The sequence below is a fragment of the Populus trichocarpa genome, chromosome 3 (assembly GCF_000002775.5).
Source record: "Populus trichocarpa isolate Nisqually-1 chromosome 3, P.trichocarpa_v4.1, whole genome shotgun sequence".
Taxonomy (NCBI): domain Eukaryota; kingdom Viridiplantae; phylum Streptophyta; class Magnoliopsida; order Malpighiales; family Salicaceae; genus Populus; species Populus trichocarpa.
Window position 1 is genome coordinate 14,258,285 of NC_037287.2, and position 19,648 is coordinate 14,277,932.

The following is a 19,648-nucleotide window of genomic DNA, read 5'->3' on the forward strand; positions in this document are numbered from 1 at the left end:
CACCACCATCGAGTCAACATCTTCAAAATATAATTCCACTTGCCCGAATTTACAACTACTCTATAACATAATGTGGTACATATAAGAAATTCTCCCTTCGCTGTGCACCTTCTGCTATATGCTATATACAATTTGCTAAGAGCCAATTTAGTTTATTTTCAAAAAAGAAAAACAAATCATAAATCTAAAACAGCAAGGAATGAGTAAAGAAACAAAAGTGACAGAAAAATGGAAATCCAAGCATAGCTAACCGTCCTTTTTCTTTAAATTGCTCCCACTTCAGCTAAGAACTCGTGGAAACATTATCTCCACAGCTTAATCAAAAGTTTCCCATGCTGTTGTGACCACAAAAGACTCGGAATTACTCAATACTGGTCGCTGCTGCTTCTGTGTTGGCATTTGCATTGTAGCATTCTGCTGTTTGGACTGAACTGACTGTTTTTGCTTTGGTATTGGCATTTTCCCAGTTGAATTATCTTGTTGCTGCAATGGGATTTTGCCTCCACTGGTATTGGCAGTAGAATAGTTTAACTTGAGCCTATCAAGAGCTTCAATGTACTGCTGAACTTTCCTTTCCTTCATGAAAGACAAGGCAAAGCAAGAACTTGAACATTAATCGAATTGAAATGTGTAACAAGAAAGCTAGTAGACCAATTAGAAGTCCCATAATACCTGCATTCTCTTCTGCAACTTCAAGTCTCCCTCAACAAAAATCCCATCCAATGCTACTAATTTTGCCATCAAGATTTCAGTCAAACCATCCACGTCTTTCTCTGCTACTTTTCCTCCTTTGGAAGTTGTTGTTTCCAAGGATGTCACCTACCAAATTGCAATAAAAAGAATTTCTCAGAAACTTTAAAATCTGATATCTGCTAGAGGCACCCGTGTAATCTTTATCTCTAGTAAAGTTTACTTACCTTATCACCAAACTGGTCAACTTCCAAGCTTACTTGTTGCAATGACTTCGAACCCTTTTCTATCTTAGCAGATTTGAGCATCTCAAGACAACGCCTTTCGCGGCTGGTAATGTCCTCAATTAACACAATTTTGGATCCATCTTTCACTCCAGCAACATCTAAATACGCCTTCGAATTTCTCTCCTTCTTCTTGAATATCAGCTTTTGATCCAGAGGGTGCACTCCTGTATGTTCCGCTAGCATTTTTTTCAGTTCACCTGTAGCCCAGAAACCAACTCCTTAATATTTATCATTCTAAAAAATATCAAGTCAAAAGTATCATCAATATAAACAAAGACACGGTGATCTAAGAATTATGAAATTACCAAAACTTGCTTGAGAACTGATACTGATTTCATGACATAAAGAACCATATTTGACTCTAACTTTAATGTTGGAAACAGGAACAGAGTTGTGATTGGAATCAGCAGTAGTTCTCTTTTGAACTAACATTCCTCCTGGCCTAATTTCCCATTCTTCAACAAAATTCATATTGCCTCTGCCAACAAAAAAGTCCTCCTTACCCCGCTGAGTAAACATCCCCTTAATCTTTGACTTCATTGGTTCCATCTACATATATCCCTGAACTTGCCTTGAGGCTTAAGATAAACGCAGATGAGAAGAAAGAAAGAACCTTAGATCTCTAAGAAAGTTCTCATCATTGATCTCAAGCAGTGCTTCCCAGTTTAACAACTGCTGAGTTCAAAGAACATGGCGTGTAATATTTGGACTCAATACTGAACTGCTATAAATACAAGAAGGGTATTTTACATGAAAGAAAACATGTTTATACAAAAAGACAGTGGTGATTTTGTAAACAAAATAATGTTTTTTTATATATTGAGAGGATGGTTAATGGAGAAATATTGCTAGAGAGAGAGATGTGATATCTTTGCTGAAGCAAGCAAGGAGGAGAGAAGGGGGGGGGGGGGGGGACGAATGGCCAGCGAAGGAGAAGAATCTAATCTATGTATACAGAACTAAAGAACGGAGAAAGGATTTTTTTTTGTTTTTGGAAATTATTTTTGTAATGAAGAAGACGAAATTAAAATGGAAACGTTGACATTTGTTTATATGGTATGGGAAATTTAACCATTAAAAAAAAGGTGTGAGTTAAATGGAGGGAAGCGCGCAGAGCAAATCTCTTTTTTTACCTAAATCAAAGATATATTTGATAAATAAAGTTTGACAGAACTGCTATTTCTTGATCTCTCCATAGTTATAACCATTTTTTTTAGCTTAATAAGTAAATTCTAGGATAAAAGTTTGTCCAACTCCTTCCTGTTTTTATTATGAAAAAGAGGCTCGAACACAAGACCTCGAGAGAGGGAGAGGATCCTATTGCCAGTTTAGCTTTATCCTTCCAATTAATATTAATAAAAACTAGATTTCCATCTAACTGGGGTGAATGAACATGTGCGAAAGAAGAAAGAAAGAGAGAGAGAGAGAGAGAGAGAGAGAGAGCCAAAGTAAGAGGCAGTCGTTTTCTACGAACTGGAAGGCAATAATAATAATAATAATAATAACGTAGGAGTAGGAGGAGGAGGAAGGAACATGGTAAGGCAAAGTCTTCTGACAGGCACAAAAAGAAAAGAAAAATCTGTAGCCCTTGTCTGTCTGTATGTTTATGTTTGCTTAGTTGTAAGGTTAGAGTAACGGTGTTGACATTATTAATATTATTCAAAGCATATTGTTTTGTTGTCAATGTCAAATATTTGGAATGCTGCCATTACATACATACATACAAATGTATGCTGAAAACAAAATCCCATCCCATCCATATTACTTGTTTGGACAAGTGAACGAGGCCCAGAGAGCAACCCATTATAGTCAAACCATCGAGTTCTCCATAATAGATGGCTCAACCAAAAGATAAGATGGGTTCCTGACCAAATCAGGCCCACTGATAGGCACAGGCACAAGGCATGTTTTTTTAGTTTAAGAAATTTATTTAGGTTTGCTTATTTTTTATTTTTTAGTTTATATTTTTTTAGTTTTATTCTTTGGCTTTTATTTAATTGGATATTAAACTTTGTTATTATTATTTTTATATGGTTTTTCACTCTTTTTGAAAATGATTTAGGTTATCTCTGGGTTTTGTATTTATTATTCTTTTTTAAAAGAAATTTTATTTTTAAATTAAATTAATTGATCAAATGTAAACATGAGATGCTCACTTCATGATATTTTATTTGATTTATTTTCCGAGTCATTGCTCTTATGGTATTTGCGCTCTTTTTTACTGTCGCTGTGCAATTTTTTGCAGTGATGTTATAACTATTTCAATGAGATCTTTATGGTGGCGAGGTGGCGTCCATGGTTAAGTGATACTAAGTCTTTAATGAGCTTTTTTTTTCTTCTCATTCCGAGTATTGATAGCTCAATTTTTATAGTTAATTATTATCATTTTTTTCTCTTTGTTCATTGTCAATGCTTTTTTTAATCATATTATTAAATTAACTAAATTTATTGAACCTGATCGAGTCAATGAATCGGGTTTTAGATTTTTCTTGCTTTAAAAACATTAATGTCGCTAGACATTGCACTTGATTTTCAAATATAAATTAATCAATTGTTCAATTGATAATAAATTAATTTATTTAATCTTATTTTATTTAGAATTGTTATTTATATTTGGATTAACTTATTAGAAAACTTAATAAGTCACACACATAAAAACTATTGATCAAAAATTAAAATAGAATTATTAATCAAGTGTGACTAAATTGTAAATAAATTTTAGAAATTAAAGATTAAAATATAATTTATTCATAGAATTACAATTTTAGATCTAAAAAACTAAAAACATTAAATAGAAATTTAATTGAATAAATTTCTCAAATTATCCTGAAATAATATATATAATATTATTTAAGAGGCAAATTGATATTTTATTATTTATAAAAAAAATTAAATTTCTTTGTAAATAAAATGTTTTTTCTTATTTTCTATGTAGTAAGTAGAAAATAGCACAGTCAAAACACCTAGAAAATACATAAAAAAAAAACTAGCATTCAAAAGCATAGAAATCTCTTTTCTAAACAGCTTTAAATTTGTGACAACCCAACATTGAAGTAATTATTTAAAGCAAAAAAAAACATTTGATTTTCAGGTAATATTCGTATAAATCCTAAGCAACTCTAAAATTATCTAACAAGACCTTTAAGAATTCCAAAAATTTTAAACTGGGAACACACTTTAGTGCTGGAAGCCTGGAAGCCTTGGCACCTCCACCATCTATGGATACTCGTGTGCATAAACACATGTCCAATCACCAGAAAAAAGTTGGCTGCTTGCTATGTAAACTAACTTGGGAGTTAATTTTTAGCATTGCGAAAACATAAGCATGAAGATTGGCCCCTAATTTTCAGTCTTCAAATGTTCCTTTGCCCTCCCAAACAAAGTACAAATAATAACCTTACACTTGATACAGAAAAGAGAAAAACCCATTTCAGAGGTCCTATTTGCTCAAGTACAAAGCAATCTAGTTATAAATTATTTCAGTCAAAACTACACTCTCAAGTCTCAAACGATATCTTCATCCCACTACTGAAAATATTACAATGACAGTGGACGAACTGAATCTAAAAGCAAGTGCAGCACATAAAATGCACACATATGAACAAACAGTAGTGAGATGATATGGTTCCCCAGTCCATCACACAATCAGATCAAAGACACTGAGCAGAAGCACGTCGAGGTAATATAGCCTATCTAATCAACAATGGCATTCACAATTATGATGCCACAAAAACACAAGAAAAAACCACCACACTAATTGAACCAAGCAAATGCAAGGGCAGTATTAACAGATAAATGAATATAGATTGTTCCATCATCCCAACACATGCAATTCGAATTCACTGAAATTCAGCAATTAGAAGCCAAAGCAAGAAAGGGTTAAGTTACCACATTGAATTTTCACAAAGACAATATCCAACTAGACTAAGTATCAGGGCAAAGTGCAAAAGAAGAACAAATTGCAAAATATATGACATGGGGCTCAAAAGTTCTGCTAAAATGGCGGGAGTTTAATTGCACAAAGCTGAGATATGAAGTTTGACAATGCCATCCAAAAAGTACCGATAGAGCATATTTCCTACAGTTTATTACCTACTCAATAATGGACTGGATAACACCGGCTCCAACAGTCTTCCCTCCTTCTCTGATAGCAAACCTCATACCTTGCTCACAAGCCACAGGCATAATAAGTTCCACCACCATCTTCACACGATCCCCAGGCATAACCATCTTCGACTCCTCATCCTTATCATTCATAATTGTAGCCACCCTCCCTGTAACATCAGTTGTCCTCATATAAAATTGAGGCCTATACCCAGCAAAGAAGGGAGAATGCCTACCACCTTCTTCCTTCTTCAAAACATAAACAATCGCCTCAAACTTGGTATGTGGAGTAATTGACCCTGGCTTCGACAAAACCATCCCTCTCTGAATATCAGCCTTTTGAACACCTCTCAATAACAACCCAACATTATCACCTGCCAATGCTTCATCCAATATCTTTTGAAACATTTCCACACCAGTAACTGTTACATTCCTAGTCTCCCTCAACCCCACAATATCTACTGTATCCCCAGTTTTAATTGTCCCTCTCTCAACCCTCCCGGTAGCTACAGTCCCACGACCAGTAATAGAAAAAACATCCTCAACGGCAAGTAAAAATGGCAAATCAGTTTGCCTTTGAGGAATTGGTATATAATTATCAACATTATCCATAAGTTCATATATTTTATCAACCCATTGATTCTCTCCTCTCTTAATAGCCGGATTTTCCATCAAAGCCTCTAAAGCTAACAAGGCAGAACCAGAAATAATTGGAATATCATCACCAGGAAACTCATAACTAGACAACAATTCTCTTACCTCCAACTCTACCAACTGCAACAGCTCCTCATCATCAACTTGATCTTGTTTATTCAAAAACACAACCATATTTGGAACCCCAACTTGCTTTGCCAACAAGATATGCTCTTTTGTTTGTGGCATTGGACCATCAGCGCCAGACACAACAAGAATAGCTCCATCCATTTGAGCAGCACCAGTAATCATGTTCTTAACATAATCAGCATGACCAGGACAATCGACATGAGCATAATGGCGAGATTCCGTCTCATATTCAACAGTAGCAGTGTTAATTGTGATTCCTCTAGCGCGTTCTTCAGGTGCAGCATCGATTTCATCGTATTTTTTTGGTGCACTGCCGCCCATTGAGGCTAAAGCCATGGTTAGAGCAGCGGTGAGAGTTGTTTTGCCGTGGTCTACATGGCCTATTGTGCCAATGTTGACATGGGGTTTCTTTCTTTCGAACTTCCCTCTAGCTGCACGGACAGTGAGAAAGCGGTGGCGGGTGGTGGTGAGAGGGGAGGATGAGGAGGTGGGAGTGAGGGTGGGGAGAAAAGAAGACGAAAGGATGGATTTTGAGGGGAGTTTCGAGGTGGGTGTTAGGGAGAAAGTAGGGGTGGATGTGGTGGATGTGGTGGTTGAGTGGTGGGGGTAGAGGAGGTTTGTGGAGGTGAAAGTAGTTGTTGAGGCGGAAATAGCCATAAGGAGTGGCGGATTAGAGAGTGACAGAGGAGAGAGTTTTCTTGATTGGGAGAGAAATGTATGAGAGGATGTGTTTTGTTCTCTCTTTATGGGTAACCAAAGAATGGCTGTTATTGAGTGTTCTATCCTCTGCTGCAAGCTGTTGCTTCTGAGACTAGAGGCAAGTTGTCACCTAGGGTAGCATGGAAAGTTCATGAAATCACCTCCCAAGTTGTAACACGTGGACAGGAGTTTGAAGGTTTAAGGTTATTAAAGGAGTACTTGCCCCTAGAGTCCTGGTAAAGAATGTTGGGTAACAGTAACTGTGTAGGTGGACAGTTGCTCATGATCAAGGAATTCTATAAATTAAAGTGTGTTTAGGCATTTGGAGATTAATCATGAGTTTGTAAATATGATAGTAGCGATTGTTTAATATATTAAAATAATTTTTTATTTTTAAAATTTATTTTTAATATTAATAATTCAGAACGAATCCAAAAATATAAAAAAATTAATAAATAAAATAAATTTTGATAAACTTTCATTTATACCACAATCTCAAATGAGGACAAACACAGCGGCACTACTGAGGATCGGAACTCATGTTATAACTTGTGTTTGAGGATTGACTGTGGAGATTTTACCAGGGGCATGAAGTTCAGCAATAAAAGGGCAAAACTGTGATCTCTTTCAACTTGGGGGGGTTTCCGGTGCCGGCGGCACTTGTGGTTCATAGGAAGTGAGGTGACCATGGCGTAATTTGAGGTCCCGTTGTGATTGTGTTAAGCCTCAAGGTCCTGCCTGTGTTGGAGCCACGTTAACCCATCAAGGTCCTCTAATTTTTAGAAACTTGCTGGTACCTATACCCACCAGACAAGATACTGGGTTTTTTTTGGGCTAAATTTGTTTTTTAAAAAATAATTTTTTAAAATTTACTGTGTTTGTTTGCCATTAGAAAAGTTGGTCAATGAAAAATACTTTCCAGTAAAAAAACAATTTAGCTTAGTTTCCAGGGAAGTATTTCTCTTTTATTTTGGACAGAAAACACTTTTTGAAAGTTGTGAAAAATTTAAAAATATCATATTATTTACTGATTATATCAAATTTGATCCTCAAACTTTTGATTATTATATATATATTTTGTTTTGAATATTTATTTTTCAATTCCATCCTTTAAAATTTAATTTTTATATTAATTTTGGTCCTCATTTTTATAATTGTTATTTGCTTTTCCCTTATCATTTTTTAATTGAAATTTTTTATCTATCAAATTTGATCTTCATTTTTTTAATTATTACTTATTTTATTTGAAATAATTTATAAAATGTTAATTATTATTATTTTAATTTCTTCATCTTTCAATTTTTTTATTTTTTAGATTTGATCTCTATTATTTTTATTATTATTTATTTTATTTGAGATAATTTATAAAATTATATTTTTTTTCACTTCCATTCTCATTCAATTTTAATTTGTAAGATTTGTTACTCATTATTTTAATAAACTTGAAAAAAATAAAACATTAATAAGTTATTTTACAGCTCATTTTCCATGACATAACCAAACACCGGAAAATATTTTCCAACTTATTTTTCATTACACTACCAAACATCGAAAAATAATTCACTTTCTTGAAATTTACTTTCCAAAAAAAAACTACTTTCCAGAAAACAAACAGATCTTGAAAAATTCCACTATTCACAAGCATCCAGATAAAATTGTCAAATCCAGGAAGAACGCGCAATACGGGTTCGGATTCGTTGAAGAAACTCCAGAACTAAAACGATTGACATTGACCGAAGCTCTGGAAAATAGAATGATAAAACAGGGGACCTGAATACCTGAGGCCAATGGCCATACGCCTCCACAAAAATCATGCACTTGCCATAAGAAAAAAATGTGGAAGCCGGAAAACCTATCCAAGAACCAACAAATTCAAAAGCGAGATTTGAACATAAACTTAGCACAATAGGACTCCAGCGAAGATTAGTTCTATTGATTAGCCAATCATAGATGATTATGTCACCACTCATGCTCCACCATATTCCAGACAAAATTGTTGAATGGCCTTCTGGTAGAGAATGGCTGCTGAAAACATTCGCTTTGTAAGCCTTGGTATTCAAAATATTTTATTTTCCTTCCCCTACCACTGAACATTTATATCTAGTTCCACAGCACAGCGGTAAACTCAATGGGGCTTGTAGATATGAAGATGTAATGCCCAGGGTTTATATTGAAATTAAAATTCAGACAGAGTCACAGTGTCAGAGATCAAAAGAAATGTTGAAAAAATTGGGCAACAGTTGAGGAGACGGTCAGTTATCTGCCATGCTCCTGCTCTCGTTCCAGGAACTCTAAAGAGAAACATCGGAGGAGAAAATCCTACCTCACTGTTCCTTCCGGGCTTTAGATCTGGCAGGCTTTGCTGGTTTAATTATGTTGCCAAGGAGGATCAATGATATGGGTACAATGGTTCCAATGTAATATACACTACCATATAAAGCAATTGTTTCCTGCAAGCTTAATACCTATGACATAGAACAAGAGAAACATTAGGCTCCAGAAATATCTATTTTCAGTTTCTGAAATAGTTTGCTCCAATAAGAGAAAGTGCTAACCATGAAACCAACAGCAGAATAGTTTAGAACCAGAATGGTGTAAGCAACGTTAATAAAAACAAGCAACTTCTTCACCAGAGCCATATTTGGAGGTATAGTTTGTTGCCATCTGTATAGGACTGCTCGAGGTAGCGAAAGAGGGTTAGTAATCTCTTCTTTTCTTTTTAACTTTCTACAAAGAAAATGACCAAAAAAAAGATCTTCCAGGTCATACCCCTTGAACCAGCAATCATCAACGCTGACTGGACAAAGAATATTATGTACCCAGGATATAATCCCTGTAATTTGCATAGAGAGAAGAAGACAGGAAAAAGTTAAAATCAATGAATAATATTATACAAGAAAACTCCAAAACATGTATAGTCATAGGTATTTCTGAGAAGACAAATGGAAAATGCTAGGAAAACAGGTAACTAGCCAAGGAAAAGAGTCAAATATTTGAGAAAATGAAATATAGAATGCTATACAGGATAACATTGTTAAACAAAAGTTATGGCAGACTCCTTTGCTCTTGTAAAAATTAACCTATTGGTGCTTTCAGGTCTTTTTAATTTGCAATGACCTGAGAAATTGAGATATGGAATACCATGAAAGGATCAGATTGCTAAGACAAGAGCTACGACACACTCCTTTGCTCTTCGCAAGAATTTTACCTATTGGTGCTTTACTGATCTTTTTAATTTGCAACAAGTAGCAGCATCATTATACATAAAGCTATAAGGGGGTCAAATGCATAATTTAAAAATAAGTTTCCTGACCACCCACACAAATAGAATAAGTGGTTGCATGTTATACTCACATGCCAAACAGCACTGGTAGTCTGTGTGGCTAACAACTGAAAGAAACCAGGTTTCTTCCCCTTCTGAACAAGTCTATCATAAACATCTACAACAGAACAAATAGCACATGAAGTTAGTACATCAGATTGTGTGACATATTCCCATACATGGATGCTAAGAATAGTACCAATTAAGATTTACATCCTAGAATAAAACTCAACCAACTGGAAACAAAAGCTTAGATGATAAACTCACAATGACGAAGCCAAGTGCTGACTTGTATATTCCATACAAGTGGCAACTGAACTGCACTCTTAGCAAACTCAACACCTAGAACATCAACATTTTTCGCACGATCCCATTGTGGCCTTGGTGGAGAAGTCTCTGTCCAACCACTTAAACCCAGGCCAGAGACAATAATAGCTGCCTCTGAAATTGACCAGATGAAATAATATTTCCATCGTGCTGTGAAGCCTGACATATACTGGTAACCCAACCGTTTCCAGAAGCCCCATCCTTTGTATGCTGGACCATTGAGCCCGGGTATGTTATACTGGGGTATCAGGTACAGATACAAGGCCATGCAAACAGCAGCTTGGAAAAGAGCTCGAATTGTTGCCCCGAAAGGTGATGGTGAGGGTCCTTTCTCACTAGGGGCCCAAATCTGTAAAGATGAACTAACAAAACTAAGAACCAAATATTTACAGCAAGACAAGGCATCAACTCAACTTGACTAACTAAAACTAAGCCTTTGTCCCAGAAGTTGAAAAAAAAAATAATAGACCTTTCTTTTCCATTCTCTTTTGCAAGACCAGACTGTCTCTGTTGAGACAAAGCATATAGAAGCACAAAACAAACACAGTAAACATACCCCTTTTCTTTCAGTCCACTCAAGATAATCCTTCATTTCATAAACTGGACCAGCAAAGTGGCTACCGCAACAGAGGCAGTAACCAACATACTCAATAAAAGAGGGCAGCTTAATCAAGCGGTTTTTCTTCTGAACCTCTCGCAATTCTTCCTCTTTTAATAGTCCATCATTGTAATTCATGGCGCATGATATGACTTTCAGTGTTAACACCATTAAAGCCCCTGATAATATAAGAAAACTATCCATCACCCAACAATAAATAGTTCTCACAGAGTATACCATTTCCCGTTATCGTCATTATGAAATATGAAATCGTGCTTACCAGTGGCATCAATGCCTCCTTCCTTCCACGCATCACCACTCATGTAATACACATGGCTACACATGGATACAATAATCAAGAATTCAGAAATAAAATCCCAAAAAAAGAAAAAAGATTTCTTCAGTCCCATTTGATTAACTAGTATAAATTTCATACTCATATTCAAAAGAACATCAAATAACAAACATGAAGCTATAAGGGGACTTGAGATTCATAAGGCAGTACCATATTCTCCACACACAGAAAACAGCTGCTCAATGAAGAAATTCAGCATTCCGACGATGACACCTTTTCTAGCTAAAAGCAGCTTCTATCCCTCCTTATATATGGATTTTTTTTCCAAAATAAATAATTAAAAATACAACATTCACGAGCTCCTACTTCCACCCAACATGAACAAGATAAAACAAAACATGCAGCATTTGAGCTTTCAGCATTTCAAACTACGGCATGCGTTCAAGTAAATTCAATGCTATCATTTAACCTCCAGCATGTTTTATTTTCTGCAATTTACGCATTAATTTGAAGCCTTCAAGAGAAATCAAAATGAATAGCACGCCGAGTCCATTTAATCAAGCAGCAAATCATCAAAGCATGGCAATTAACAAGTAATCCAATTAAAAATCCTATAACTCAGCTCCAATTAATCAAGAAACAACTGATTCATAAAAATAAAAATAAAAAGTGAGCTTTCTTTCTCAAAAATAAATAAAATTAAAAACACATACCAGCCAATTAAATAGCCGAATCCAAATAAAAACGTAAGGATTCCACAGTAAGGCCGAAACAGGACCATCGAAAGGTAGCCCAACAACATGGGCACCAAGAAGTGAAGATTTGAAGAGAACCCAAATGATAAATACGAGAGGAAAGCCCCTGAAATAGCAGCGTATAAATGTTTGCCGAATGAACTCGGTACGAATCGGTGGATGAAACTCACTGGAATTGTGACCACAAAGCAAAGAAGGAACCTCAAAACTGGTACGGAGACGCCAATAGCGGCGGCCATGGATTCCATTTCAAAAGGCATGGTGATTTCTGCGTTAGAGTGCTTTGCTTTTGATTGACTCGGGCGAGTCAACACGGCGGGCTGACTGGTCTGGGCTTAGATTTTGAGATTTTGGTGGAACTTCAGTTTTTGCTGACTGGTTCTTTGCAATGCTTTATTTTTATTATTATTGTGGGGGTTGTGCGTAGACTTTTCTTTTTTTTCCAATTTGGGTTAGAAGGGGGAAAAACGGGTGATTTTGAACGCAGAGGCGATACAACCGAGAGATTTCATTGGCTGTGCTTGTCCAAGTAGATAGCGGCTTTTTCTTGCCTTGAAATCATCCACGAGAAAAACATTAATTATGATGTAAAATGCATATTTCTCACGTGCTACGGCAAAAATAACTAGTGGCATTACTTTCTTAGATATACATTGAAAAAAATAAAATAAAATCCAAAAAATGATAAAAATATATTTATCTTGGATCTCTCTTTTTCATTTGTATTTTTTTAATTTTTAAAATTGATTTCAAAATAAATAACTAATAAAATATTATTAGTTACTCTCTAAACACCGTAAAATTACATCAGCAAATATTTTTTCATTAAATTTTTATGGTAATTAAAATAAATATTTTAAAAAAATTCAAATAAGTTAAATTTTTATCAACATCATGGTATTTTGAAGGGAAAATTACTATGAACATCCTATAACTTAGATATTTTTTTTATTCTTTCAAAAATTATAGAAAACATTTGAATTTTATAAGTTCATAGCACTTTACATGGCACCAAAAAAAAATCAACAAAAAATATTGGATTATTTACAAGTTTGCCTTTATACCAAAAAAAATTAATACCAAAAAAATTCATATTACTTTAAAATAACAAAATTGCCACTAAAAAAAACCTTCCATCTCAGCTAAACTTATGGTTATGATTCTCGATTTAATGAATAAAAAGCTTGTGTTACTTTAAAAATAACAAAATTGCCACTTAAAAAAACTCTCTCTCTCAACTGAACTTATGGTTGTGATTAGATTCGTTATGATTTATACTTCTCATTCGCATCTTGTTATAGGCGTAGGGTGGAGGTGATTTATTACATATAACTTTGGTTTTTCAAAACAAGGTTGTTATTGAGTCAAGTTGCAAAATTTCTTTAAAACCTCAAATTAGCAATCTAAATGACAATTATACATCAGTAATAAGAGAATTATGATTATAATATATGATGGTGAGCTAAGATCGGCTAGTAAGGATGATTTGGAGGAGATGCCAAAGCTAAATAATTGTAATGATTTGGAGTATGTTATTCTATAAGAATCCTTAATTATAAAGAGATCCTTGAGTGTTTAAGGTTTGTTAAAAGAATGTATAGCAATAAATAAAGAATATATTTCATGCTAGGTGTTACATTGATAATAAGATATGTGGTATGATGATTGATAAAGGTAGTTGTAATAATATTGCAAACTCAACTTTGATTATAAAATTGAACCTGAATACATCTAAGCACGATAAACCATATAAGTTTTAGTGGTTAATTGAATATAGAGAAGTTAGGGGCGACTAAGCATGTTTTGATTTCATTCACAATAAAAAAGTTTAAGTATGAGGTTGTATGTGATGTAGTTTCTATGTATGTTACACACCTATTATTGGGGAAACCTTGGTAGTCCGATAGGGAGGGCAAGCATTATGGGTTCAAAAATAGATATGTTACGGAGAAGGATATAAAGATTCACACACTTTCTTCATCGTCACCAAAGTAAACGTATGATGATCAATTGAAGCTTAAGAAAGTTGGGGAAGTTGAACAAGAATTTATGAAAAATAACGGTGAGAATGTGAGGCCAAGTGAAACTAAGGCGAACCATGAGTGTGAAATAATTAAAAGGAAAGTTTCTGCCATTAGAAATAGGATTGAAGAATTTGGAGAAAAAAACACGGGGAAGGCCGAGATTGAGAGAAAATGAGTGGGTAGAAAAAAGTATGAGTGAGAAAAGAAAAGTGTATAGAAAAACTAGGGAAACACCTTAATTTTTATGCAAAACAAAGTGATCTTACTCATGCTTATCATTTTAATATTCCTATGATTTTAATCTTGTAAAAGAAGATATATTTTAATTTTGATGAATTGAATTTTTGTGTTCCTAGTGTTGTTAAAGTTTTTTTACAAGAACCTCGAGAATATTTTTTTTAAAGAGATCCCTAGTGGTTACCATCAATTCAAGGGATTAAGCATTGAATCCCTCAACATTTTATATACGTGGAAGAATATAAATCAAAAGAAATCTCAATATATAAAACCATGTTAATTTAACTTGGAAAGATGAAATTATAATTAAAAATGTTAGAGGACTGAAATGAAAAAGTGATGGAATTATAATTAAGAAAGTTAAAGTGTTGAAAATAAAAAAAATAATATGGTTATTGTTTGTAACCCAACCCAGTTATTTAGCATGTATATTTTTGTATTTTAAAAGTGTTTTTGAAAAAAATTAAAAATTAATTTTTGTTTTTGTTTTAAATTAATAGTTTTTTAGTGTTTTTAGATTATTTTGATGTGCTGATGTCAAAAATTATTTTTTAAAATAAAAAAATATTATTTTAATACATTTTTAATAAAAAATATTTTAAAAAATTTCCGAAAAAACACTTGTTGGAGTAACAGTAATAAGAAAGCAGGTCAAATTCAAATGCAATAATCTAATAATCTAAAAGATCACGGGTAAAAGGAAATTCTCTTCTTCAGATCCAGAAGGAGACAAAACAATCCATCCTGCAATCCAGGACAGAAGTACGTGGCTTGTCCTAACATGACACCTGTCCCTTACTTTCACCGGTCTCACTGGTAAACAAGGTTAACCAACTGTCACCCGCCAGTCACCATTCTCTCCGAGTCGGTGCCTCTTCCCGCTCTACATAAACGCAGCTTAGTGGAATTGAAAAACCCACAAAAAGAAGAAAAAAGAAACGCTCACTAGCCATGAAGGTTCCGTACAACACAATCTGTAGACTCTGTTAGACCCATTGTCAAAAGGGTTTCAAAATCAAAGTTCAGGTTTAGCATATAATCTCTCATTTTCTCTTAAAAAGGTGCCACCTTTAAAAGCTTCGTGCTTTTCTTGTTCTTTTTGTTTTTTAGCACTTTCTTTGAGAAATGACTGTTTGGTTTCTTAGAAAATGTGGGAAAAGAAGCTAAAGTTTTGAACTTTATGATGTTTCGTTTTTTAAAAATGGGGTCTTTTGTTAAGGCTACTAATGTAACCATTTTATTTAGGAGTTTCTTATGTTTTGTTATGTAGTTCTTTGGATGTTCAAAAAAATGGTAATACCGAGGATTTGCTTCGTTAATGAGTGAAAGGGGGGAAAGCAAGTTTCCTGAGATGTGTTTGTTACTTAAAGCATAATTTATTTCTTGCCCGATTAAATTCTGAAGCCAGCTGAGGATTCAAGGTTAACTTTGATGCTCTGTGTAGTTTCTTTGTATTCATATATTTTTTTGTATGATTATGCATTAACAGCGTTCTTGGTGTCTTTCATGAATGTGTATGATAATGAGACGGTCTGTTCTTGAATTGGCTGTTTAAAGTTACTGAGTTGGCTGTATGCGTGAAGACTTGAACATTATAAACCCATCATTGTCTGTTTCATTTAAAGCACTATTTTTAATGCTTGAACATTATAACTCGATTTGACATTTGTAGCTGGGGACTTTGGTTAACCTTGCTTGTTACATGTTTGTTGACATTCCTATGCGGTTAAACGGGCCCGTCTTTATGTTCTTTTCTCGGAAAATATTTCCAGCAGGGAACCTTTACCTTTCTTTCCAAGGAAAATATTGATCATTATGGTGCTAAAGAACTATTTTACGGCGTCTAAACCTGGTTGCATGCTAGACTTTATACACGTTGAGGCATTGCTATTTCTAAAACAAGTGGAGCTAAGGGACATAGGGAACTTAAAATAGATACAATGCCTACATAAAATGGTTTAATATCCCTTGATTGAAATTCATCCAGGTCTGAGCAGTTTGACTCTATGCGTGTATTAGTTCTGGTGTATATGCTCTTTGCTAGGTGTGTGAGCATGAATTACTGTATGTTTGTTGCATCTGAATTTTCTTTTGATATTTGTCTTTTGAATGTGAGAATTTAATCAAGATTTCTATTTTACTCTAAAAGCTTCAAGGGAATAGCAATGGCTTTACAAGCTTACTTGGACAACTACCTGTTGGCACTGAGCTCCTTGGACTCGAGTCAGGTGACCACAGACTTGGTAAAGTCTTCAAATTCTGAGAACATACTACAAAGAGGTCAAATCCACGCTGCACTAGGTTGTTGCTCAAATGCATCATCTGGAAAATTTCCAGGATCTTTAATCAAGATTCCAGATTTGAATGTGGCCGAAGTATCCGAGGATAGGGAAAAAACTATTTTAAATAGTATTACTAACTTAGAATCGAGTCTTGCAGCAAGTTTTTTAGCTACTGGGTCCAATTCAGCTGTTCCAAAAGGTCTCCAGTTACAAGGAAGCGCTTCTACTGACACGGATCATCTTGATTTATCCACATTCCCCCTCTTGATGTCACCTAATTTAAGTAATTTTGGATCTTCCACTGCCTGCTACTCGATAGCAGAGGAAGATGTCCATCTAGGCCAAAATAGGCTACAAATTCAGAAAAGGAAACGTCAACAAGGAGATATACGTACCACATTTCAGTCTGAATTGCAAAAGAGTCTAGATTCACTTCTTGATTTCAAAAGAGAGGGGCTTTCCTCTTCACCTCAGCTACATAAGAAAATCAGATTAGACAATCAGAAAAATGCTATTCTACAAGAGAATATTATTCAGCAGCTACTGCCAAGCCAGGATTCAGTGCAACTGCAAGCTTCACGCCCAACTCTACATGCATTAGTCCCACAGAATAAGTTAGGGAATCAAAAGCAGCAGGATACTTTGCAGTCAACTCTTCAATTGCTGGGAGTTAATATGAAGCAGCAGCAGCAGCGACAAATGAGGGACTACCTGCAAAGTCTGGCCTTGCCACGAGTCCAATCTATGCTTTCATTCAATGCTAATGTATGTTCACGCAGGCTAATGCAATACATGTATCATCAGCGGCAACGACCTCCTGTGAGTGACTGTGATCAAGAATGTAATCATTTCTAATGTTCTTTAATAAGTACCACCTCTCATATTTTGTTAGTAGTTTTAGATGTTAATGTTTACTTGTTCCGGGTCTTTTGTTGATACTTTATTTCTATCTTAATGTCCGACCACTAGTTCTTCAAGACTTCAACAAAGTGATACACTTTGAAGCTGTTCTAACTCTCTCTCTCTCTCTCTCTCTCTGTAGGACAGTGGTATTTCTTATTGGAGAAAATTTGTTGCAGAGTATTATGCTCCTTGTGCTAAGAAACGGTGGTGTTTGTCTTCATGTGATAGTGCCAGACTTCATGCCATAGGTGTATTCTCCCAGGTAGATATGGCTAGTTTTAGGTTGTCAATATATCCTTTTTTCCACCGTTGAAACACTGATATTTGTTTCACATACCTTTTATTATCAATCATAAATAGATGCATTCAGACAGATGCACACATTCATCTAGTTCTTCATGCATAAATATTTCCTCACTTATTCTATTTGTTCCCTGTTTCCCTTTATTTTGCAGGGTACATGGCATTGTGACTTGTGCAGGACCAAATCTGGCAGGGGATTTGGTAAGCAAATCAGCACTACATGTTGTTTATAAGTCAGTTACTATGGTGCTTTCTAAAAGAACAGTTTATTATTGACATGTTGCTAAAATTCTGTAAAATATAATGTTTACCTCCATCTGCCTGGCTGTCCAAATTCATTACCGTTGGACCCTAATGTCTAACTTAAAGGCTTGAGGTGTTAGGTGAAAGCTGTTGTGCATACTGGACCGAAAGCAAACACAAATAAAACACAAACAAGCAGATTTACGTGGTTCCCCAAAACCGGGTACGTCCACGGAGGCAGCAGATTGTATATTAATGGAGGAATGATACAAACACTCAACTCAACCCAGTACAATCCCACAAAACCCAGTGTTTCACTCTTACACTCAGTTTTTCTCTCAAATCTGCACTCTTTCACTCTCACAGTTGCACTCTCTCTTCTTCCTCTGCACACACACTGCACTCTCTCTTCTCTCTCGTTTTTCTCTTCTGTCTTTTACACATGTTTACAGGAGAAAGGAAAACATAAATATAATGGCTGCAAAGGATAGGGTGGTTGATGGTGGAGAGGGTGGTTGAGAGTGGTTGAGAAAAATGTTGACAATTGCAAATGTTGACAATTTGCTACAAATCTCCACCTTGGCAAGATTTTTCCATTCAATCCTCGTGATCAATCAATGCTGCCTCTGATGCGCCATATGGCGCTGCACCCTGAAGGTGCTCAACACCGAGAGATGTTGACCAAGTCCAAACAATGTTGGAACTTAATCCCTGAGACACATTTTGTGAGCATGTCAGCTGGATTATCTGCGATACCAATCTTCTGTAGCAGAATATCCCCTTCATCCACAATTTCTCGAACAAAATGAAATCGAACATCGATGTGCTTGGTGCGGGAATGATGAACCTGATTCTTTGCAAGACAAATAGCACTTTGACTATCACAATGGACATCCACGTGCTCTTGAACAATTCCCAAATCTTCAATCAACCCATGTAACCAAATAGCTTCCTTGAAAGCTTCTGTTACTGCCATGTACTCTGCCTCAGTTGTTGACAAAGCTATTGTTGATTGTAACGTTGACCTCCAACTTACAGGCCCTTTAGCAAGTGTGAACACATAGCCTGTTGTTGAACGACGCTTGTCTAAGTCACCAGCATAGTCCGAGTCCACATAACCAACTAAATTTTGCCCGAGTCTATCATCCCTCTCAAACTTCAAACCAATATCAGTTGTGCCATGAATGTACCGTAGAATCCACTTAACTGCCTGCCAGTGACCCTTTCCCGGATCATGCATATACCTGCTCACCATACTGACAGCATGTGAAATATCTGGTCTCGTACAAACCATTGCATACATTAATGCACCAACTGCATTTGCATAAGGAATTTGAGCCATATGCTTGCGCTCTTCCTCTGTGCGTGGAGACATTGAAGCACTTAGCTTAAAATGAGGAGCTAAAGGTGTGCTTACAGGCTTGGTCTTACCATCTACCCCAAATCTCTGTAGAATTTTCTTCAAGTATTGGGTCTGTGTCAAACAGACTGTGCCTTTTCTTCTGTCTCTCTGAATCTCCATGCCAAGAATCTTCTTAGCTTCTCCAAGGTCCTTCATTTCAAACTCAGTTCTCAGTTGAGCTTTCAGTCTATCAATCTCCACCTTGCTCTTTGATGCGATCAACATATCATCCACATATAAGAGCAAATAGATGAAAGAACCATCAAGAAGTTTGCGAAAATATACACAGTGATCAAACTGACTCCGTGTGTATCCATGTTCTGCCATGAACTTATCAAATCGCTTATACCACTGGCGAGGAGATTGTTTCAATCCGTATAATGACTTCTTCAGT

The 19,648-nt window shown here is 35.5% G+C and overlaps 4 protein-coding genes across 4 annotated transcripts; 1 reads left to right on the top strand and 3 right to left on the bottom strand.

Annotated features, from left to right (window-relative positions):
* Positions 1 to 10: 10 nt before the first annotated feature.
* Positions 11 to 1,983, bottom strand: LOC7465835 (BAG family molecular chaperone regulator 1). Its single transcript, XM_002304431.4, has 4 exons — positions 1,283 to 1,983; positions 918 to 1,174; positions 673 to 819; positions 11 to 576 (listed from the first exon to the last, which is right to left on the bottom strand). Exons 1-4 carry the CDS (start codon positions 1,524 to 1,526, stop codon positions 316 to 318), a joined length of 909 nt encoding a protein of 302 aa, XP_002304467.2. The 5' UTR covers positions 1,527 to 1,983; the 3' UTR covers positions 11 to 315.
* A 2,832-nt stretch (positions 1,984 to 4,815) lies between these two features.
* On the bottom strand, positions 4,816 to 6,620 carry LOC7479258 (elongation factor Tu, chloroplastic). Its single transcript, XM_002304432.4, has one exon. The coding sequence runs from the start codon at positions 6,519 to 6,521 to the stop codon at positions 5,070 to 5,072; it is 1,452 nt and encodes a 483-aa protein (XP_002304468.2). The 5' UTR covers positions 6,522 to 6,620; the 3' UTR covers positions 4,816 to 5,069.
* A 2,087-nt stretch (positions 6,621 to 8,707) lies between these two features.
* On the bottom strand, positions 8,708 to 12,354 carry LOC7479259 (lysophospholipid acyltransferase 1). Its single transcript, XM_002304433.4, has 8 exons — positions 11,819 to 12,354; positions 11,091 to 11,146; positions 10,769 to 10,989; positions 10,153 to 10,561; positions 9,918 to 10,003; positions 9,333 to 9,396; positions 9,119 to 9,237; positions 8,708 to 9,028 (listed from the first exon to the last, which is right to left on the bottom strand). The coding sequence occupies exons 1-8, from the start codon at positions 12,118 to 12,120 to the stop codon at positions 8,888 to 8,890; spliced, it is 1,398 nt and encodes a 465-aa protein (XP_002304469.3). The 5' UTR covers positions 12,121 to 12,354; the 3' UTR covers positions 8,708 to 8,887.
* Positions 12,355 to 15,021: 2,667 nt separating this feature from the next.
* LOC127905052 (probable transcriptional regulator SLK2) lies at positions 15,022 to 17,778 on the top strand. Its single transcript, XM_052451144.1, has 3 exons — positions 15,022 to 17,222; positions 17,451 to 17,568; positions 17,762 to 17,778. The coding sequence occupies exons 1-2, from the start codon at positions 16,287 to 16,289 to the stop codon at positions 17,502 to 17,504; spliced, it is 990 nt and encodes a 329-aa protein (XP_052307104.1). The 5' UTR covers positions 15,022 to 16,286; the 3' UTR covers positions 17,505 to 17,568; positions 17,762 to 17,778.
* The last annotated feature ends 1,870 nt before the right edge of the window (positions 17,779 to 19,648 follow it).